This window comes from Carassius carassius, chromosome 42, assembly GCF_963082965.1.
Source record: "Carassius carassius chromosome 42, fCarCar2.1, whole genome shotgun sequence".
NCBI lineage: Eukaryota > Metazoa > Chordata > Actinopteri > Cypriniformes > Cyprinidae > Carassius > Carassius carassius.
In genome coordinates, this window is record NC_081796.1 from 2,897,722 (window position 1) to 2,921,911 (window position 24,190).

Genomic DNA, 24,190 nt, shown 5'->3' on the forward strand with positions numbered 1-24,190 from the left:
AATTTTTTGTACATTTATTTAATTTCGGTCCTCACAGACAATCAATCATACAAAAATAAATAAAGTTATACATAATAACCGAAAAGTTGTAGGCTGAAGCCTCTGCTTATTACGCCTACCCTTTGTACATAATTATTAATCAAATGAGTGGCACTTTAGTAGTGATTGATACAAGACACACATACATAAAGTATATAAAGAAAAAAGAAAAGAAAAAAAAGAAAGAAGGAAAAATCATTTTTTAATACCCGTTAAATTAAATAATTATTAACCACCTTGTTTTTAAACATTTTCTTGAATTTACAAAGTGAATTACACAATTTTAATTCTGTATGCAAATTATTCCATAGATTAACCCCTTTGACAGATATGCATCTATTTTTTGTATTAGTTCTTACCCTTATTTTTTTCAACATATGCATTCCTCTTATTCCATACTGACTTTCTCTTATTTCAAACAGCCTCTGGATACAGTTTGGAAGCAAATTATTATAGACTTTATACATTGTCTGTACAGTATAGAAATTTACTAAATCACATTTTTTTAAAGCATTTAAATTACTAAACAATTGATTAGTTGGCTCGTGATAGTCAACATGTTTTATAATCCTTATTGTTCTTTTTTGTAAACATATATATTGGATTTATATTGGTTTTATATGCATGTCCCCAAACCTCCACACAATAGATCATGTATATAACTATGAGTGCACAATACAAAATATATAATGAATTTTCATTCAGAATATGTTTAGTTTTATGTAATATTGCAATGGATTGTGACATTTTTTTTTACATGATTAATATGTGGTTTCCAACATAATTTATGATCTATTATAACACCTAGAAATTTATTTTCATATACTCTATCTATTTCCTCATGGTTAATCCTAATTTTAACTTTATTAATACTCTTTCGAATACCAAATATTATGAACTTTGTTTTACTTAAATTCAATGACAATCTATTATCATCAAACAATTTTTTTCATCAATTCAATTTCCACTGTATTCAGAAGCTGTTCCAAATTTTTCCCTGAACAATATAAATAAGTGTCATCAGCAAACAAAACCATTTTTAATATTTTTGACATTTCACAAATATAATTTATGTACAGTACAAACATTATGGGGCCTAACACCGAGCCCTGTGGAACACCACAAGTAACTTTCATTAAATCTGATCTAACATCATTTATTTGGACAAATTGATATCTGTCATCAATGTAACTTTTTAACCAAAAGTAGGCTTTGCCTTGTGGAAGATTTTTATTGGTCAATATGTAAACTAATCAGGCATAATCAATGTAACTCTAGCCATCTATGTATCAAGTTATTCTACTTTTATAATCATGCTTTTGACTATGTAGAGGCCTGCATGAGAATGGAATGTGCAGAGAGTGCAGGGGTATAGTATATGGTGCATCTGCACACTCTATTTGGACATTAGACAAAATATATGATCAGACCTCCTTGGTGCAGACATTACCAAAATACAGCATATAGTAAAGTTGGACACCCTATTTTGACATAAGACAAAATATATGATTAGGCCTCCTCGTTTCACTTAAAATAAATTCTACATCGTAAAAGCAAGCTGGAGAGACCGCCATAAAAGGTAAAAGAGTTGATAAACAGAACCATATGCATGAAATGTATTGAACATGGGCACGCCTTCAGAAGCACTGTATAAAATAGAGAACCGACACAGACTCGACAGACTGTTCTGCAGAGCTTTCTCGGTTTTATTTTCTCTTGAAAATAAAATCTTTCTTATGGAAACAAAACCCAGAGACTGTGTGATTCCTCAGATCCATGACAAATGAAAATACACTACAGCCTCTTATACCATATCTTTCCAGTTTCCTCATTAATAGACCATGATCAATATGTCAAAAGCTTTTTTTAAATCCAGGAACACCCCCACAGTATATTCATTATTATCCATTGAAGTGGAAATCTCTTCTACCATTTCCATCACTGCCATTGAAGTTGACCTATTTGCTCTAAAGCCATACTGATGTTCACTCAATAGTTTATGTTTGTCTATGAAGTTGTCTAGCCTACGCACAAATAGTTTCTTCAAAATTTTAGAGAACTGGGAAAGCAGAGAAATTGGTCTGTAATTGGAAAAAAGATGTCTATCACCGCTTTTAAAGATAGGAATAATTTTAGCTATTTTCATATTATTTGGAAAAATACCTGTTAAAAATGATTGATTACAAATATATGTAAATGGTTTTACTATATATTCTATGATATTTTTTAATAATGACATGTCAATATCATTACAATCAGTAGATTTTTTATTCTTACAATTATTAACAATATCAAGTATTTCCATTTCATGAGTTCCCCTAATAAATATTGAATGGATATTACTAGGTATATCTACTTCATCTGGCCTTTCCTCATTTCTCTGCTCCACAATCTCTTGTGCTAACTTATAACCAACATTTACAAAATACTCATTAAATGTATTGACAAAGTCATGAGTCGAGTCATCTGATGGATGAAGTCAAACAACTGAAGAACCTTGTGAAAGAGAAAGATAAGAGAGTTGAAGGACTAGAGAGAAGGATTGATGATTTGGGGATCATGGGGATCAAGACGAGTGGGGATACACACAATTTGTGCATGGCTTGCCTGGGATCGAAGCACGCTGAGTCGGCTCTTGAGGGGGCCGACTGTCCGCATTGTGATCGATTGCCAATGCGGACGCTTCGACCCCGGAGGGCTCTCTTTGAGGAGGGAGCCTTCACCAGCGTTCCCCGCGGTTCTGGCCCCACTTCTGCCAAGGCAGAACGGCTGCTGCACTCGTGGGGTTCGCAGGTGGATCTGTCAGAGGGAATGGAGACGGGCCAGTCCTTATCTCCTTCCCCATCTGCCAGATACTCTTTGTGGGTTTGGAAGCACGCTCGTCGGTTTCTTCCCCCGAGGGTGATGGATCAGCTCTTCACCTCTCTTCCTCCGAGGAGGTCGATGTGGAGACTGTTGCTGGGGATTCGCCACCCCTGTCGCCCCAATATGAGGAGCTTTTGGAGGTGGTTACACGCGCAGTCGATAAATTAAAAATCGAATGGCCTGCTGAAAAACATACTGAGCCGCAGAGAAGCAAGTTAGATGAACGCTTTCTGCGGCCGAGGCAACCACCTCCACGTCGGAGCCTACCATTTTTTCCCAATTTCCACGACGAAATATCGAGATCGTGGAATCATCCTTATTCGACCCGCCTCTTTGGCCCCAATTCACTATATTATGGCAACATGATGGAGCTGGGAGAGCGGGGTTATAGAGCGGTGCCACAGGTCGAACAGACGCTCGTGGTCTATCTGTCGCCCGGGTCGGCATCTTCTCTAAAGGCTCCGACGTTGCACACCAAGCCTCTTAGAGTTACATCGTCGCTGGTGGGCAAAGGTTATGTGGCAGCAGGTCAGGCTGGGGCTTGCCTTCACACTATGGCAGTCCTACAAGCTTATCAGGCCGACCTGCTGGGAGATATCGACGAGGGGGAGGGGATTAAGTCTGAAGATAACGAAGAACTTAGAAAGACCGCTGATCTCTCCCTCCGCACCACTAAAGAGACCGCTCGCGCGATTGGGCGGTCTATGGCAGCCTTAGTGGCCACGGAGAGGCATTTATGACTGACCCTGTCAGAAATCAGAGAAAGAGACAGGGTCTGCCTCCTGGAAGCCCCGCTTCAGCCTTCTGGCCTATTTGGCGACACAGTCAATACTGTCATCGACAGGTTCCAGGAGGCACGGAAGCAGGCGGCGGCGTTCCAGAATTTCCTCCCTCGTCGCTCTCGTGGTGCATCTGGGCGGGAGATGACCACGCCACATGCCAGCTCCTCATATCGAGTGTCGCCGCTCGTGTTCCCCCACGACGGGACCAAGGGCCTCGGGGACTTCCAAATCTAAGCCCGATTTAAGAACAGTTATCGAGGCCCGGAAGTCCTCGACAAAGAGATCCTGACGCCAGTGGCTTAGGGATCCAGAGGGTAGCCCCTACTGGGGTAGAGCGCGGTCCACCTCATTATACGGTGCCCGCCTCACCTCAGTGCCCTCAGGAGGTCGGTCTGCCAACCCTGCCAGAGTTTCAGGGCGCAGCGGCCTCCAGCGAGCGCTGCTCCCAGTTATTTCCGCCCGCGAGCGTAGCGGAGCTGGGATGTTCGCCGCTCCTTCGGGGGCCTCTTACACCAGAGGTCAGTCTTGAGAGACTGATTGCCTTAGTAGATTATTTAGCAGTATGGAAAATACTGCCAAATGTATCTCATTGGGTCCTGCGTACAATAGAAAAAGGCTACTGCATTCAGTTCGGTCATCCACCGCCGAAGTTCAACGGGGTTACACCGACAGTAGTCGGCCCCCGGCAGGCTCTGGTTATGGAACAAGAAGTGAATACCCTATTAAGGAAGGAGGCCATCGAGGTGGTCCCTCCTCTAGACAGGGAATCCGGGTCTTACAGCCGGTATTTCATAGTTCCAAAGAAGGATGGGGGGTTGCGTCCGATCTTAGACTTACATCACCTGAACCGCTAAGTTATGCCACTGAAGTTCAAAATGCTCACTGTCAAGCAGGTTGTAGCTCCAATCAGATACGAGGACTGGTTTGTCACAATAGATCTCAAAGACGCATACTTCCACATATCCATCCTTCCACAACACAGGAAGTTTCTGAGGTTTGCTTTCGGGGGCAAAGCTTATCAATATCGAGTACTTCCCTTCGGCCTCGCACTCTCACCCCGCACGTTCACGAAATGTGTAGATGCGGCTCTGGTATCCCTCCGTATGCAGGGCATCCGCATTCTAAATTATATCGACGATTGGTTGATTCTAGCTCAATCAGAGCAAATGGCGGTTCGACATCGAGATGTCGTTCTCGCACATATGGGGGAGCTGGGTTTGAGACTAAACGCCAAGAAGAGTGTACTTTCTCCAGTTCAGAGAACCACCTATCTAGGCGTAGTGTGGAATTCGACCATGATGCAGGCACGTCTGTCTCCTGCTCGGATCGAGTCGATCCTCACATCAGTCGAGAGAGTCAAAGAAGGCCAGTCACTCACTGTCAAACAATTTCAGAGATTGTTAGGTCCGATGGCTGCTGCGTCAAATGTGATACCTTTTGGCCTGCTGTACACGAGACCCCTGCAGTGGTGGCTCAAGTCCAAGGGCTTTTCCCCGAGGGGGAATCCACTTCAAGTTATCAAGGTCACGCGGCGATGCCTTCGTGTCTTAGACATGTGGAAGAAACCTTGGTTCTTGAATCAGGGCCCGGCGCTGGGAGCTCTTTGTCGCCGTGTAACGCTAGCGACAGACGTGTCCCTCACCGGTTGGGGTGCGGTCATGAGTGGCCACCCTGCCCGCGGTCTGTGGAGTGGTCACCATCTGACATGGCACATCAATTGCCTAGAGATGCTAGCAGTCTATCGAGCATTGAAACATTTCCTCCCAGACCTGAGAGGTCACCATGTGTTGGTGTGCACCGACAACACATCAGTGGTCTCTTATATCAATCACCAGTGGGGTCTGCGTTCACGCTCCTTGTACAAGCTGGCACACCAGATCCTTCTGTGGTCCCAGGGCAAACTCCTCTCGCTCAGAGCAGTGTATATTCCTGGGAGATTGAATGTGGGAGCAGACATACTTTCGAGGCAGGGGCCGAGGCCCGGGTAATGGAAACTTCACCCCGAGGTGGTGAATTATATATGGAGAGTGTTTGGCACAGCCCAGGTGGACCTCTTTGCGACTCAGGAGACATCGCTATGTCCCCTCTGGTTCTCTCTAGTTCATCCAGCTCCTCTGGGTCTGGACGCTATGCTACAGACCTGGCCGAGGCTTCGTCTGTACGCATTTCCCCCTATCGCTCTGTTCCCTGGAGTTCTGGCGAGAGTACGCCGGGACGGGGTCCGTCTGTTAGTAGTAGCCCCGTTCTGGCCGGACCGAGTATGGTTCGCAGATCTAGTCTCGCTCCTCGATGGCTCTCCATGGGAGATACTGATAAGGACAGACCTACTCTCAGGCGCAGGGCAAGATAATTCACTCTCGCTCGGAGCTGTGGAAACTGTGGGTGTGGCCCCTGAGGGGGCACAGCTCATAGAATCCGGTCTCTCAACTGAGGTTGTTGAGACCCTCCTCCAGTCCAGAGCTCCCTCTACGAGGAAACTGTATGCCCTGAGGTGGAAACTCTAAACCTCATGTTGCAGAGACCGCCAGCTTGACCCTTTTAACTGCCCAGTTGGTACAGTTCTGGAGTTTCTACAAGCTAGGCTCTCTGTAAGGTTAACCCCACTCCTCCTTAAAGGTGTACGTTGCGGCCATAGCTGCTTACCATATCCCTTCCAACGATCAGTCAGTGGGTAGACACCCCCTAGTTACACGTTTCCTCCGCGTTGCGCTGAGGCTGAGACCTCCAGTACGATCCCGTGTTCCCCCCTGGGATTTGGTTGTGGTTTTAGAGGCTCTTTGTAAAGCTCCTTTCGAGCCAATACAAGACGTCTCAGATAGACATCTGACGCTTAAAACTGCCCTGTTACTGGCAATCACCTCGCTAAAGAAAGTTGGAGATCTTCAGGCCCTTTTGGTGGCCCCTACTTACCTGGACCTTGCCCCCTGGTATGGCCAAAGCATTCTTATACCCTCGAGCGGGTTATGTTCCGAAGGTTCCCTCTGTTACACCACAACCTATCATACTGCAGGCTTTCTGCCCTCTTCCCTTTCGAGAGCCAGACCAGGAAAAGCTAAATTGTATGTGTCCAGTGCGTAGTCGTTGGATAGTCGAGGCTATCAACGTCTCCTATGAGTCCTCTGGTCTTCCCCTTCCTTTGGGAGCCAAGGCTCACTCCACTCGGGGTATGGTGGCCTCCAGAAGTGGGTAGTAACGAGTTACATTTACTTCGTTACATTTACTTGAGTAATTTTTTGTGGTAACTAATACTTTTCGGAGTATATTTAAAGATGGGTACTTTATACTCTTACTTGAGTAAATTTTGGGGGGAAAATCTGTACTTTTACTTCGTTACTGTGGGTGACGCTCCTCTCGTTACTTTATCTTAATGCAATAAATGTTATAAATGCTTCAGTTAATTCCAAACGCGCCGTCTACTTTTCTCTGGGCAATGAGCGATGCCCAGTCGCGAATGATTCATTCTTTTGAGTCAATTCTGTTCAAAGGCTTGATCAAACCAATTGGCAAACGAGTGAATTGGTTCATGAATCAGTTTGAATCAGTCGTTCAGTTCCCTGCCGCGCGCGCTGAGCGTCTGAAGTGGTTCACTCGGAGTTGTAACGTTTAAGAACAGAAAGAGCGTTGAAAACGTGGCTGGAACTGCACTGAATTGAAAGCAAATCTGCAAAGGCTATTATTTGCTAGCGATGGAGATCCTTATTAGATGAACACCGCGTGTGCTGTCTACTGTTTAACAGGTAATAACTTGGGCTACATTCGATTACAGTACACGATACCACTGTGACATTAGTTTGTTGTACGTGTGGCTTATAACAGAGGGGAGTCAAGTTGAATGCAGCTTCCAAAAGACAAAAAATAGCCGATTAAGATTTTATTAATTTTAATACAATCACACCATATCATCAGCTGCTAAATTCAGATCTGTGATTGCTTGCTGGCGCTGAGCCAGAGACAGACGCATTTTTACAGCACTGCGCATTATAACCAATCACACATGATTCTTTTGAGCTTATTAAAGCATTGGGCAATCAGAGGCGTTCCGATGAGTCATCGCTAAAATGCCGGTGCTTCCTTCACTCGCTCACTGACTGAATACCTCTTTCTGGCGAATTCTCTCGTCAGAAACAACAAAGTGCAGATGTGTGTACGAATCTTTAATTAAGATATTGATTTCACAGTGTTAACAGTTTCAGTGATTTTAATGGGAGTTTCTGAGAGTGATTGAAATCTAGACTGTCAGTGAAAATGATCTTTAATAATGTAAATGTTATTTGCTCTCTTTCTGAACAATGAAAGATTAGTAGCAATATTTATATCATATTAACTTTCAATGTTAAATTCACATTTAATATAAAGTCAGTCGTATTAAAAATATATTATGGCATGACACCTATATCTGTTACTTAAGTAAACAGACAAGGTTTTATGATAAATTACATAAATTGGATGGCTGATGAAAAAGGCTGATGAAATATATACATTTATACATGCACACATACATTACATACATTTTATCTATATATCTAAATAAAAATAGGCTCAGTATATATGACCCAAAGTAACTAGTAACTAACTACTTGAGTAGATTTTCTATCCGATACTCTTTTACTCTTACTCAAGTAACTATTCAAGACTAGTACTTTTACTTTTACTTGAGTAAATATTTCTAGAAGTACTTTTACTTTTACTTGAGTACAGTTTTTGGGTACTCTACCCACCTCTGGTGGCCTCTAAGGCCTTCTCAGCAGGTGTGTCCCTCTTGGACATCTGCAACGCTGCGGGGTGGTCCACGCCCTCTACATTGGTCAGATTTTATGTCCTTGATATGCGAGCCACTCCGGCTCTTCTGTTCTCTCGCCTTAGCTGTGCTCTTCGGATACACACTAGGCAGGGATTTAGAAGTCTGGCAGCGTGGGCACATCGTTCCCCAAAGCGCTTGACGCAGCTTGAGTTCCTGAAAAGGAACGTCTCAAGGTTACGAATGTAACCCTGGTTCCTTGAAGGATCGGGACGCTGCGTCGCAGAGCCATACTCCCGGCACCCCTGCCGGCGCTTGCTTCCCTACTCGAACCTGAAGCCAGCTGCAGGGCACATGCTTTTATGGCTTCCTGGTCGCTACGTCACCCAGCCCGTGATGTCACGCCCTTCCGTTGGACAGATTGCACTCGACGCAGCATCTCGTTCCTTCAAGGAACCAGGGCTACATTCGTAACCTTGAGACGTTTTCTTACAATTACATTAATATTAACATAATATTAATTATGTTAATATATTAGTATAATTTACAAAAATTTATATATGTATATATATATATATATATATATATATACACACACACACACACACACACACACATATAGGAAATGTATTTTTTTGAAGATGATGCTAGGTTATTTTAGGGTTGTGCGATATTGACACAAAATTATATATATATATATATATATATATATATATATATATATATATATATATATATATATATATATTATATATATATACATATATATACAGTACAGACCAAAAGTTTGGACACACCTTCTCATTCAAAGAGTTTTTTTATTTTCATGACTATACTATATATATATTATCATATTTTGCAGAGTGTGTTTTTGAGATGATTTAAGCCTGACATGGATAAATAAATATGACACTAAAGCCACCACTAGGTGGCAGAAAATCTCTGTCTTTATGAGTGATCAACTGATACTCAAAAATACTCAACTCAAAAAAGCTGATTCATTTAGAAATAAAGTTAGTGATTGTCTTTATGAATGGGCCACTGAATCATAGATTCAAATGCTTTGTTCAAAAACAAAGATTAATTCAGTAACAAAATACTCAGTGCTATACTCAGAGACACACAATTGGTCTTACTTTGGCCTTGTTAAAAACATTTTCTTTGCCGAAACAGAGATAGACAGCATTGTGACTAATGTAACACACTTAATACTAGCATCTTTTTAGTTGAGCTATTGTATAAAAGCGATCGTGCTGACATTCGGGAAAGCAACACTCTTGTTATAGTTAGACATTACTTAACGATCATGACATAAATATTAAAAACAATAAAGGGCATTTTTGCCTCATATCTTGAATTATATTGTAACCTGATAGCCTTCATCCGACAATGAAAAATTCTCACAATGTTTTTTTTTTTTTGCAAAGTTACAAAATGTCAGTTCGCACATCATTACAACAACAGTTAGGATATTAGTACACGATAAATATTGCACTTCTTGCTCATTTACTTTCTCCATACGAAGCTGTCCAGTGCAATTTAATATCACGAGTTGTGATTAAACTTACATGTTGGCATTGAGATAATAATACCTTTTTTCCATCTCTCCTTTGTTCCAGGCCAAATGTCTTCTTTTGGACATGTTTAAAATCACAAGAAAATTGCCACACAAGCAGCAGTTGTAACACAGCTATCATCATATCCTCATGCTAGAAAAAGAGCTATCATCATATCATCATGCTAGAAAAAGAGCTTTTTCTATCACTAAAAGAGTGAACAGGTTGAGTTGTTGTCTTTTTAAAGATGTCATTTAGTGTGTTTCTGGGTGCGGTCGATATATGGCTCCTCGTGACGGCCACGATCGCTGTGTCACGTGTCTGGGCTTTCAGCACGCTGAGACTGCGTTTGTGGATGACTCATGTTCTCATTGCGGGGACATGACCATCTCGCCGTTAAGATCGAGACTCAGCTTCCGGGTATGGCGCCGTTAGAATGAGACGCAGTATTTAGAGCTCCCGAATAACTACTTCTAAATAACCTTCCCTAAAGAAATTTATTACGACGAAAGAACTTTATCTAAAATAATAACTTTGAACATTTCGTCAAATATGCCGAATCCAAAGAAAATGGACAATAAAAAAGAAGAAACTCAGGAAATGAGACTGCAGAAATGGAAAAAGGTTTTCTCAGAATTCAGGAGTTAATTGACGGACGCCTGAGTAAGTTCTCAGAATCCTTGGAGAAAAGAGGGAAACGAATTACAGTCAATAAATATGAGAATGATAGATGTAGAAACCAAGCAGCTGGAGACGGAAGAAGCAGTAACGGGCCTTCACAAAGCTGTTGGGGATATCAAGTTGGCTGTTGTCGACGAAATTAAACAGCTTAAAGATAAAATTTATGAACTTGAGAATCAATCTCTTCGTCAGAATTTACGTCTTGTTGGTTTCCCAGAGGGAGTGGAAAGCAGAAATGCCGTGGATTTTTTACAAGAGTGGCTGCCTAAAATTCTGGGACAAGGAGGATGAGATCTACGAAATTGAAAAAGCTCATCGCACTTTGCAACAATGACCAGCTGAAAGCGGCAAACCACGGGCCATTCTGATTCGTCTACTTCGATACGGAGACACACTTAAGATCCTCAAAGCGGCCAGAGAACGGGGCAAGCTCACCTATGGCAATTCTACTATTATGATATTTCGTGACATGTCATCGACCTTGTTTAGAAAGTGACAAGAATTCAGCGCTCTCAAAAGACAGCTATGCAATAACGACGTGTCTTATGCGATGCTTCATCCTGCGACGCTGAGGATTCAGCTTCCGGAGGGACAAAGATCCTTCAACTCCAAAACATCAGCAGAGACATATCTTCGACAACAGCATCCGCACTTAATTGCCGTTTAATATGTTAAGAAAAGGCATATCAAAGATGTCAAAGATTTTCTTTTCCATTTTTTCTTCTCTTGGATGAATATTAATGACTTTCATTATGTCAACGGTGGACTCTTTAAATTTAAAATCCAATGTGAGAAGAATGTGATGTTTGTGGAATTATTGGTTGGAGGTAAAGTGCTTAAAGTATCATTAGATGGAAAAAGAACAAAAAGTATAGTTAATTTTAAGCACACTGAAACATAAGTTTGTTACTTGGAATGTCAATGGGTTAAATCAAAGACTTAAAAGGAAAAAAGTAATTCTGTATCTCAGAAAACATAATATAGGAATTGCTTTGCTACAAGAAACACACTTGACTGATTCTGAACATCAAAATCTTAAAAAACAGTGGCATGGACAGGTTTTCTTTTCTTCTTTTACATCACAATCCGGGGGGGGGGTGTGTTGGGTGTTATACTTATTGCTAAAAATATACCCTTTCAAATGGAATCTGTTGATAAAGATAAATCTGTTAGATACATTATCATAAGAGGAACGATAGCGATGGAAAGAATAACCTTCGTAAACGTATATCGTCCTGAAATGGAGGGTGCTGATTTTATTCAAAATATATTCTTAAAATGTGCATATCCTATTGCAGAGCTAATAATTGGAAGAGACTTTAATGTAGTCTTAGACCCAGTGTTAGACTGATCGTCCTCTAAAGTGTCATCATTGAGTCAAGTTGCCAAAGCCTTAAAATACGAGTTATCAAGTTTTAATTTAATAGATATATGTAGATTTAAGAATAAAACAAAAAAAGAATATTCTTTCTACTCACATAGGCACAATAATTATTCCAGAATTGACAATTTTTTTGTTCCAAAAACGAAGGATTATTTGATTGAACTATGTGATTATTTACCAAGAATACTGTCAGATCATGCTCCTTTGCTTATCTCAGTGCATTATTCTCCGGAGTTGTCTAATTGCAAACTCTGGCGATTAAGTGGCCATTTATTAAACAATGATAAAGCGTTGGGCTTTATAAATATTAATATAGACAACTTTATGGTCACAAATAAAAATTCCTCTTCTTCGGGTATAATTTGGGAGGCCTTGAAGGCATTCTTAAGGGGCCAAATCATTAATCATTCTTCCGGGAAGAAAAGACAATATCAAAAACAATCTCAATTGCTTGAAAAATAAATTTTAATAATGGAAAGAGAACACTTCAAGACTAAGGATACTCGGCTGTTTCAACAGTTGCAGTCTAAAAAATTGGAATACAATATTTTGTCATCTAAAGAAGCAGAAAATGCACTTCTCAGATCACGACAGAGGTATTACGAACACGGGGATAAGATGGGAAAGGTATTAGCATGGCAAATAAGAAAAGAAGAAATTAGTAAATCAATAACTAAAATATGCTCTATAGGTAATACAAGTATTAAATATCCTAAATTAATTAACAAAGAATTCTTAGATTTTTATAAATTGCTGTATAAGTCTCAAGGAGTAGAGGAAGATGAAATCCTAAACTTCTTAAGCAAATTAAATATCCAAGTCTTATTCGATAATGACCGAAAAGAACTGCAAAAAGAAATTTTAAAAGAAGAGATTCAGTCTGTTGTTGCTGCACTAGCTGGGGGTAAAAGACCTGGTTTGGACGGTTTTTCAATTGACTTTTATGGAACGTATTTTTTTAAATTAGCTGACCCATTGCTTTCAATGTATGAGGAGGCAATTTATAAAAAAGAATTATCAGAGACTTTAAATCAGGCTTTAATTATAGTCCTGCTGAAACCTGGCAAAGACCCTAATCTATGTACCTCATATCGGCCGATCTTACTACTTAAATCTGACTATGAAATTCTTACTAAAATGATTGCATTACGTTTAGAGAGGGTTTTACCTAGTTTAATTCATATGGATGGAATTTGGATTTATAAAAAAATAGATCCTCTTTCGATAATATACAAAGATTAATGAAGATTATTTACTCGGCAAAACAAATGGATTCTCCGGTGATCGCTCTTTCTTTGGATGCAGAAAAAGCTTTCGACCGAGGAGAATGGCCTTATTTGATAGCTATTTTGCATAAAATGAATTCGGGCCTGATTTATCGATATGATTCGAATATTGTCTAGAAGTCCATCGACAACTGTCCATACTAATTCTGATTTATCTTCGTACTTTCATCTATCAAGGGGAACCAGACAGGGATGTCTCCTGTCTCCACTACTTTTTGCATTAGCAGTGGAACCCCTGGCCATAGAAATGCGGGCAAATGAATCTATAGCTTGACTAGAGGTAGGAGGTTGTGTACACAAAATATGATTGTACGCGGATGATGTTTTGTTATATCTAACTAATCCTGAATCATCTCTACCTACTTTATCTCTATTGCTGGAAAACTTTAGAGACATATCTGGTTATAAAATTTATATTAATAAAAGTTTTATGATGCCACTGAATGTGACTGCGGAGAAAATGCCCTTAAATAACACTCCTTTTTTATGGAACTCGGAAAAAATTGTGTATTTAGGATTAAATGTTCCTTCTAAGCTAGAAAATGTAATGAGAGATTTGGAAAGATGGATCTTACTACCATTATCACTAATTGGCAGGATAAATTGCTTAACATTAACGTTCTTCCTAAATGTTTATATTTATTTCAAACTCTTCCCATTTCTATCCAACAAAAAAAGGTTTTTATAATCTCAATAACTCAATTAGAACATTTATTTGGAAGAATAAAACTCAGAGGGTTAAACTTAAAACATTACAAATGACATTTAAAAAAGGTGGATTACAACTTCCAGATTTTCTGTTTTATTATTGGGCAGCACAAATGAGAGCGGTATGGTTTTGGCAGATGAATAGTACTTTGCCACCTGCATGGATACAAATGGAAAGATATCATGCGGGGGAATACCTCTAGATAAGGCGCTGTTAAACCCATTGACTTGTATTACAAAAGTAGTTAACAACCCATTCATTAGACACACTTGCAAATTGTGGTTTGAAATCAGGAAAAAATATAATTGGCTACTGTCGTTATATTATAATACTCCTTTTTACTACAATCCATCTCTTCCTTAGGCATTAAGAGATGGGATAACACAATATTGGTATAAAAAGGGAATACAAGTGTTTGGAGACTTATATGAGGAGGACACACTAATGACATTTGAACAGTTGAGAATAATGTTTTCTCTTCCTGTTAAACACTTTTTCAAATACTTTCAGGTGAGAAATTATATAAATACAATACATGGTAATTGAAGGTCTCTCTCTTTACTCCCAATAGATAGCATTATAAGAGAGAAAAAAGGATCTAAAGGTTTTGTGTCTTATATGTATACCAATTTCAGTGACTTGTATGGGGAGGATTTATCATGTTCAAGACTTAAATGGGAAAAAGATCTTGAATGTGTCACGGTTGGTAAACCGTGATCTCGGGGTGTTTGCACTTTGTGGTTAAATCTGTGTGTTTCGCGTCTGCTTGTGGGCGTCTCCGTTAATTTTCATCAGCAACAGCTGCCACTCATTACTCATCCACTATATAATGGCTTGTCTCGTCTTGTGTTTGTGAGATCGTTGTTACTTGTTTGATGTGGTTACCCTGTTCGTCTGGCTTTAGTGTTGTATGCGTTGGATGTCTGTGTTTTCCCTAGAACCTCATCCACTCTCCGCACGTTCACTCAGCCACGGACACTTACCTTCGGCTCTATTCCCCGCAGTTCCTGTGCCATCCTCTCCTGCTGCCTACTCGCCGTCATCATCTGGACTACTCACCTTCTCTCCCCCATCATCCGGATTCTTCACCTCCTTCCCACCACTGCGAAGTGTCGTCTCCTCAGCGTCTTTGTTTGTTTGTGTATTTGTATTCCTCTCAGCCCATTAAATCTGTTAACTCGCATCTGCTTCCAGACTTTCCTTAATCCACCGTCACAGAATGTAATTTTGAACAAGACACTTGGGAACTCATTTGTGAAAGTGCTTTAACGTTTTCATTTAAGGGTAGACATAGATTAATGCAGTTCAATATTATACATAGAGTATATTATACACCTGAAAGATTACACAAGATCAGTGATTCTTATTCAGAATGTTGCCCCAGATGTAAAACAGAAGTGGGTACATTATTTCATATGTTTTGGACTTGTTCTGAACTTAAAATCTATTGGAGAAATATAATACAAACTATTGACAAAATTACTAATGTTAAGCTTCCATATAACCTGAGATTTATATTATTGTGGGGATGAATCAATTCTTCAAACTGATCAAAGGAAGAATTTACATTTAGTTAAGATGACTCTGATAGCAGCAAAGAAATGTATAGCTATACAATGGAAATCAGAAGAACCTCCTCTGCTTATTGAATGGCTTAGAGATATCTAGATGACATCAAGATGGCGCCGGTGTTTGGCTTGGCCATTGCTGCATCAATTTTGTGTCAACTTTTTACGTTTGTACTCGCCCTATATGTAGCCATATCACCCCTATCGTCTGACTATTGTGTCTCTGCTGCTCGGACTTATGATCGACGCTCGTTGTTGGACATCAGAGTGTCTATGGAAAGACTCTTTGAAAGCTGGGAAAGTTTCAGACAAACTTTTCCGCCACCGTTCGTGTGTCCTCCCTTGTCACCTGAGTACCGGCTCCTGTTTACAACCAGGGAACCTGGGAATCCTAAGAAGAGACCGAAGAAAAGGGGCTGCAGAGCTGGCGCTCAAGTCAAGAGAAGACGACAATCCCTGACAGGGGTACTCTGGCCGTATCGCGGAGAACGATTCCGGTGGCCGCGGCCGGTTTTCCTCCTAAATGCGGGTGAAAATGCTCCTGAGCTGCAACGCCCCAAGATGCTTCTACCGGTTGGACGTGAACCTCTTTTGTATCAGCAATCTGTTAATGTGATCGTGGACCTGCCATTACCGAATGTCTACTGTGCTGTCTGACCAGCGACCAACCAGTCGCTGTAACTGGAGATCTCGTGACTGCGTCAGCTGTTTACAGTCAGTTCCATGACATTCTGCTTCGTCACAATCAGCTGCTGTTGACGCCGGTCTGCCGAATGTTACATTTCTCCACTTTGCCTTACTCAATGCTCGTTCAATTTCTAACAAATCATTTATTCTTAACAAGCTGTTTGTTAGCAAGAATATTGATTTTATGTTCCTTACAGAAACATGGCAAAGGTAAAATGAGTTTATTCACCTAAACGAGCTCTGTCCTGTAGGCTTCTCTGTTACTGGGATGTCACGTCGTGGTAGTGGGCTTGCTGTTGTGCAGCGTGACAGTTTCATATGTAGAGTGATAAACTCTGAAAGTGTTTCCTCTTTTGAATCACAGATGCTCAAAGTAGGCTCTTTTAATGCTTTTTATAGTGTGTTAATTTACCGTCCTCCTGGTCCGGCAGGTGTCTTTCTTACTGACTTTACTGACTTTTTATCATCTATCATCAAACTTGAGAAGGTTTTAATTATGGGGGACTTGAACCTGCATATTGATGATTTAACATGCAACACAGCTGCTAATCTCCTTTCTATTACAGACTCTTTTAATTTCATTCAGCATGTTACTGGACCGACGCACATTAAGGGTCACATCCTGGACCTTGTTTTTTGAAGTGGAACCTCTTTGTCACTTGGTGTTCTTCACGTCGTGAAGACCCCTGCAGATTCCCGATTGGGTCAGTGCTTTCCTTTCTTCAGGAAGGGTTGGAACGAAGGCTGTCTCCTTCCACCCTGAAGGTCTATGTGGCCGCCATTTCGGCTCACCATGACCCTGTTGATGGTAAGTCTCTTGGGAAGCATGACCTGATCATCAGGTTCCTGAGAGGGGCCTGGAGGCTCAATTTGCCTTGCCCTCAGCAAGTTCCCTCTTGGGACCTCGCAGTAGTTCTATCGGTACTTCGAACCATTGCTCTCAGTAGAGCTAAAGTTTATATCATTGAAAACTGTGCTCCTGACTGCTTTGGCTTCAGTGAAGAGGGTCGGGGACCTGCAGGCATTTTCAGTTGATGGAGCATGCCTGGAATTTGGGCCGGCCAACTCTCACGTTATCTTGAGACCCCAGCCTGGGTACGTGCCCAAAGTTGCTACCACTCCCTTTAAAGATCAAGGGGTTGAACTTGCAAGCGCTGCCCCTGGAGGAGGCAGACCCAGCCCTGGCACTGATCTGTCCAGTATGTGCGCTCCACACATACGTGGACAGAACTCGGACCTCAGACCAGCTCTTTGTTTGTTACGGAGGCCAGCAGAAGGGAAAGTCTGTCTCCAAGCAGAGTCTATCCCACTGTATAGTGGATGCTATTGTCCTGGCTTATCAGGCTCAAGACCTGCCATGCTCCCTAGGGGCGAGAGCTCACTCAACTAGGAGTGTAGCCTTCTCCTGGGCGCTGGTGCATAGCTGTGTGCTGAGTGACACCTTACACATTTGCAAGATTTTATAATCTCTGTGTAGAGCTGTGTTCTCCCGGGTACTTGCCCCTTCGGGCCAGTAAGGACCTGCTAAGTGTCAAGCCAAGTCAACTTTATTTATATAGTGCTTTAAACAAAATACATTGCGTCAAAGCAACTGAACAACATTCATTAGGAAAACAGTGTGTCAATAATGCAAAATGACAGTTAAAGGCAGTTCATAATTGAATTTAGTGATGTCATCTCTGTTCAGTTTAAATAGTGTCTATGCATTCATTTGCAATCAAGTCAACGGTGTCAATCCGCTTGCTGCACCATTCCACTCCACGGACTTGATGCGTGCGCTACTCCCCTCAGGTGAGTTCCTCAGTTCAGAACCCTGGGTTCCTCCAGCACTGTTAATGTCCAGCACTTGCGTGCATGCCCTATAAGTCAGCCCTGTGTGGGACTAGGTGCCTCCATGTGTTGTGATTCCCCTTTCTGGCCAATCCCATGTGTGTATTCCACAGTAAGTCTCTTTGTAGCATGTGTTTTTTCCTTGGCAAGCACCTTTCCAGCTCTGTTGTTGAAACTTCAACCCTGCGGGCTGGGTACCTCAGAGTTCATGTGTATGACTAGCTTTCGGTTGATACATGCCTTTGTAAGTCCTCCTACGAGCAGGCAGCCTGCTAGCATTACAGCTGGAATATGCTACCCAGTGTATTCTGTTTCAGCTATAGGCTCTCACTCATGCTGGACTCACGAAAGGGTGCTATCACTCACATGGGTCACTGGAAGACAGCCATGTGGCGTTTTGTAAGGGACCCCATTCGTCAGTCTCGTTCCCTGAAGGAGGGAATGGAGACTTACGTCCCTTTGCCACATCGCTGTTCCACTGAACAGCCGGGTCACTGGGCTCGGAGTCTCCTCAGCGAAGACTTGAGTGCGAGTTGCTCACACTGCTCCTTATATACCCGCACAGCGGGGCAGAGCTCGCGATGCAAATTCTGCAGACCAAGGTACTCTGTGTACCATTGGCTCATTTTGTTACATGCACGCTTAGTAATCAAACTACAGTTAGTCCAAAATGCAGCAGCAAGAGTTCTTACTAGAACCAGGAAGTATGACCATATTAGCCCGGTCCTGTGAACACTGCACTGGCTCCCTATCAAACATTGTACAGATTTTAAAATATTGCTTATTACTTATAAAGCCCTGAATGGTTTAGCCTCTCAGTATTTGAATAAACTCTTGTTACATTATAATCCTCCACATCAGCTGCGTTCTCAAAACTCAAAACTGCGTTCTGGAGTGTAAGGGTATTTTTGGGGCCTGGAGAAGTTTTGTCATGCCCTGACATTTTGTGCTTTTTTAAGTTCCTTATAAATATCTAAATGATTAAAGTCTAATCTCACTGTGATCAGCACAAACTGGGCTATAATAATATGTGAGCAGCATGTATGTACATGATTGTGTTTTTGAGGAAAAAAAATGTTATGCGTGGTTAGTGAAAAACTAAAAATGTTAAATCACTTGAATAAGGCCATAAAACACATACAGAACATTGGATCCTGGGATTTTTGAGAACTGGAGCTTGTATCCTAGAATTTTTCTTTCTACATCATGTGGAAATCATCTTGTTTACTCACTCACAGAAAACAATATATTGATTTAAATTGTATAAGACACTTTTTGTTGGTAAAAGTCAAATGCAAGTAGGCGTCAAATATCATGAATATCATTGTGATTTATACCTGAGAAGACAAAGGCCTGCATAATGAGCCGCATAATGAGCCTCTCAGTCAGCTTTATCACTGAGAGGGAGGTGTTACAAGAAAGAATGTGAGGACAAAATAAATGTATATAATTTTATGTTTGTAGTTTATTTAGAATATATTTAATTATCCCACAACATAATTTAATATCCACTTGCGAGTGCAGTTAAACAGTTTATTAGGAACAATCTGACCTCTTACACTGATTTTTTTTTTGCATCATTACTCCAGTCACAGAATCCTTCAAAAATCATTTTAACAATCTTATTTTCTATAAAAAAAAAACATTTATTGTTATTATTATTATTGTTGTTGAAAAGAGCTGAGAATATTTTTTCAGGTTTTTTAGGGGGGGATGAATTGAAAGAACTGCATTGTTTGTTACTTTTGTTACAGTTACATTTATTTGTTACATTTATATTATTTACATCAAGCTTTTGAATGGTATAGTATTGTATATTTTTATTGAAACTTCATTAGGAATTATAGTTTGGAAAAAGTATTTGGAAAAAGTCTAACTAGTATAATGTTCACACGTTATGAGAAAACTAGTACAAGTATATAAATATATAAAAAGAGACTTACTCATGTTTATTATCTCTGCTATATCTTTATCTGAATAAAGTGCTTAATTATTTTTTTTCTGAGGATATCCAAATCCCAAATCCTCAACCACATCACATATTTTTGGGGTGAATTATGTCTTATTCCTCTCATTGTGAAGCAAACAGTAATTATGCAAAATCAGTTTTTCTGTGGGACATGGTGGAAAATATGACGTGAAGCGACATGGTGCATGTGAGTACCACAGAAAAAAAGCACATCATCAAGAAACATGCAAATCAGTGCAATCGTTTTTCAATAAACCAAATGACCCACAGGCTGACAAAGTTTCGGCAGCAGAAGTGAAGAACATTTATCATGCCGTACATCACACACATTCATATCGCTCTACCGACTGAAGTAACAAGTTTGCCCCAGTCATTTTTCCAGATTCTGAAATAGCTAAGAAAAAAGCTGTAGAAACTGTGGGTGATATTTTGGGTCAGGTAGTGTCTTAATCTTTTAGTCTGTGGGTTTTAAAAGAAATATAGGCGATATATTACAGAAAGCTTGAAATGTCTACTTTTAAACTAAAATATTCAAACCAAAATAAATAGGCTATAATCTGAATATGTAATGTGCATTTCTCTCTCATGGTCATGAGTCCTCATGATCAACTTCATCTTAGCAGCGACAAAAAATAATCCAGTTTATTACTAAACAATTAAATGTCTCCTTGCTAATTTAGACACAGTCATAATCATTACCGGTTCTTTGTAGAAACCCTTGTGTGCGGTCATAATGCTTATTATGCTGTAGGCTATAGCCTATTTAAGTAATTAAATTAATATAAAGGGAAGATGCATTTACTACTTGTAAAAAACTAGAAAAAAACGAAAAAAAAAAACACATTTAAAAGTAGACATGTCAGGCTTTCTATAGATATCTCTCTCATGTCTCTTCGTTGAGTATTCATTGAGTTACAGTTCATTTTAATGACGTGTTTGTAAATGAAGATCAGCGCAGACAAAGGCTGCAGACAGCACACCTTGTTTGTTATCTTTATTTTTTAAGTTCACAAAGTTTTGATGTTCTTATGTCTGTATACAAAAAAAGTAGACCCTTTACAGATTCGATTGATGTTTTCCTCTTACCTGTACTATCAAAACTGAAAGTGTAATTAAAGTTATTTTCGGGGTTATCAGGAGAAAATGCCTCATAACGCGTATACGCGTTATTCGACTCCAGAGGGTTAATTAGGTAAACCAGAACCGGGAACACTTCCCATAACACCCAATGTACTTGCTACATCATTAGAAGAATGGCATCTACGCCAATATCAGTCTATTTCTCTCTTATTCTGAGGTCACCTTAGCCACCAGATCCAGTCTGTATCCAGATCGGAGGGACACTGCAGTCATCTGGATCTAGTATACAGTATATCCAGACCAGATGGTGGATCAGCACCTAGAAAGGATCTCCACTGCCCTGAAAGACAGCGGAGACCAGGACAACTAGAGCCCCAGATACAGATCCCCTGTAAAGACCTTGTCTCAGATGACCACCAGGACAAGACCACAGGAAACAGACGATTCTTCTGCACAAACTGACTTTGCTGCAGCCTGGAATTGAACTACTGGTTTCGTCTGGTCAGAGGAGAACTGGTTCCGGAACCTGGTTTCTCCCAAGGTTTATTTCTCTATTCTGTCAGTCAATGGAGTTTCGGTTCCTTGCCGCTGTAGCCTCTGGCTTGCTTAGTTGAGGTCACTTCATTTACAGCGATATCGTTGACTTGATTGCACAGACACTATTTAAACTGAACTGAGAAGACATCACTGAATTCAATGATTAACTTTTTTTTTGCATTATTGACACACTGTTTTCCTAATTAAAGTTGTTCAGTTGCTTTGACGCAATGTTTAAAGCGCTATATAAATAAAGGTGACTTGACGACTTCACTTAAAGGTGATTGGGCTCTCAGACAAGACCCCATTCATCAGTCTCTTTCTGACATAACGTCTCTGTTCCCTCCTTCAGGGAACGAGGGTTACATAGGTAACCTAGTCATTCTCCTCTCGCGTGAGAGTTGAGTTCTCTGTTTCCCCAGAGTAGTGGTTGGTCAAGCTCCCCTCCTGGTTGAGAGCTGGGTGTTTGCCCCCTCAGCTAGATATTTACTGCTAGCCACTTCAGCATTTATGCCTTAGATCGAGTTGGTGACTCTCTCAAACATATTGGTTTTTGGATGCACCATTCCATCTATGTGCTGCCTTTCAGAGTGCCACGAGAGCATTCAGCAATGCACTTTAACCACATTTTTAAAAAAAACAAACAAACAAAAGAAATAATTATGATGTATATTACATAAAGATGTACTAACAAGTGGTTTAAAAAGCATTTAATTAAATTTAATTAAATACACATTTAAACTGTATTTTGTAATGTAAATAAAACATTACAGTACATTCATGTCACACTTAAGTATATTTTTATAAAGTATACTATTCCTGTAATAAGCTTTTTTTTTTACTGCATGAAAACATCCTTAGAATCACAGCAATAGTCCATCTCAGATACTACTTTATACTAAAATGAAAGAGGACACATGTAGAAATGTCAGGTTAAAAACTGTAAAAAAAAAAAAAAAAAAAAGAAAAAAAAAAAGATGAGACATTTAAAATTTCCTTTGTGATAAAAACCTAAAACTAAATTGTGGAAAAAAATGTTCTGGGCTGTTATTGATGTCTTCCACCAGGGGGGCGTTTGGTGGCTGGGAAATTATGATCCATTGAGCCACATTCAAATGGGAGTTTTGGTCTTGACAGATGTGCAGTACTTTCAGTTTGACCGTTTGCACAGTAAAACACGCTCTTGGAAAGCAGCATCTTTTAATACATTCTCCTGTGACAATCCTGCAGCTCATCATCTTGCTGTTTTTGAATACAAGATCGCTCACTAAAGACACTTTCAGTTTAATAGAAAATATGAATAAGAGTTCAAATAAAAGATTATTACAACACAGCAGCACTTATTATGAACAAACCCAAATAAAAATCTCTGAAGAAATGTAAATGTATTAGCCTACGAGGAGAAGCTCAGTGTTTATAGTAAAGAGTAAAGTTGTGTGTGTCAGTAATCAGTTCTAGTAACAGACTGAGCAATATTCTTGAAAAAAAGACTTTTATACACTGAACAAAATTATAAATGCAACACTATTGTTTTTGACCCCATTTTTCATGAGCTGAACTCAAAGATCTAAGATTTTTTCTATGTACACAAAAGTCCCATTTCTCTCAAATATTGTTCACAAATATGTCTAAATCTGTGTTAGTGAGCACTTCTCCTTTGCAATAATCATGCTGTCTAATCAGCATCTTGAGATGCTTAACCTGTGTGGTGGATGGATTATCACGCCAAAGAAGTGCTCACTAACACAGATTTAGACAGATTTGAGAACAACATTTGAGAGAAACAGGCCTTTTGTGTAAATAGAAAAAGTCTTTGAGTTCAGCTCATGAAAAATGGGAGCAAAAACAAAAGTGTTGTGTTTATAATTTTGTTCCGTGTATGTTTCTTCAGAGACCAGTAAAGCAGTAGAATAACTTGGTATAATGGAGAAATGATTCAAGTACCAAAGCTGCTTCCAACACCACCAGAGAACCATAAAACCCCTGAAAGGTGAGAATGAGTTCTTTCTTTCTTTCTTTCTTTCTTTCTTTCTTTCTTTCTTTCTATGTACAGGTACATCTCAATAAATAGGAATGTTGCACATTGTTCTCTTTTCTGACTGCCGTTATTGATTTCAGTTTCCTCTTTTTGTGTAACAGTATCAAAGTGCCACAAGATGGCAGGATTACACTTTGTGTAAATAAATGTTTTTAATTCAGCAAGCATGCCTTACAGTAAATAAATGCTGTTACTGTTAATCTTTCTATCCAAGAATCCTGAAAATTAGAATACATCACAGCCTGTTTTCAAAACTGGTAATAATAATACATGTATTTTGAGCAGCAAATCAGCATATTAGAATGATTTCTGAAGATCATGTGACACTGAAGATTGGAGTAATGATGCTGAAAATACAGCTTTGATGACAGGAATCAATTATATTTGACAATATATTAAAAAAGAAAACAGTTATTTTAAATAGGAATATTATTGATTCAT

The 24,190-nt window shown here is 39.9% G+C and overlaps 1 protein-coding gene across 1 annotated transcript in view; it reads left to right on the top strand.

Moving 5' to 3' along the window:
* The window catches only part of LOC132123820 (CUB and zona pellucida-like domain-containing protein 1), a 52,979-nt gene extending 39,357 nt beyond the window's left edge, over positions 1 to 13,622 (top strand). Inside the window, exon 14 of the mRNA XM_059534500.1 lies at positions 13,509 to 13,622. Within this exon, the coding sequence (XP_059390483.1) occupies positions 13,509 to 13,592 (84 nt within the window). The 3' untranslated portion in view covers positions 13,593 to 13,622. The remainder of the gene's footprint in view (positions 1 to 13,508) is intronic.
* The last annotated feature ends 10,568 nt before the right edge of the window (positions 13,623 to 24,190 follow it).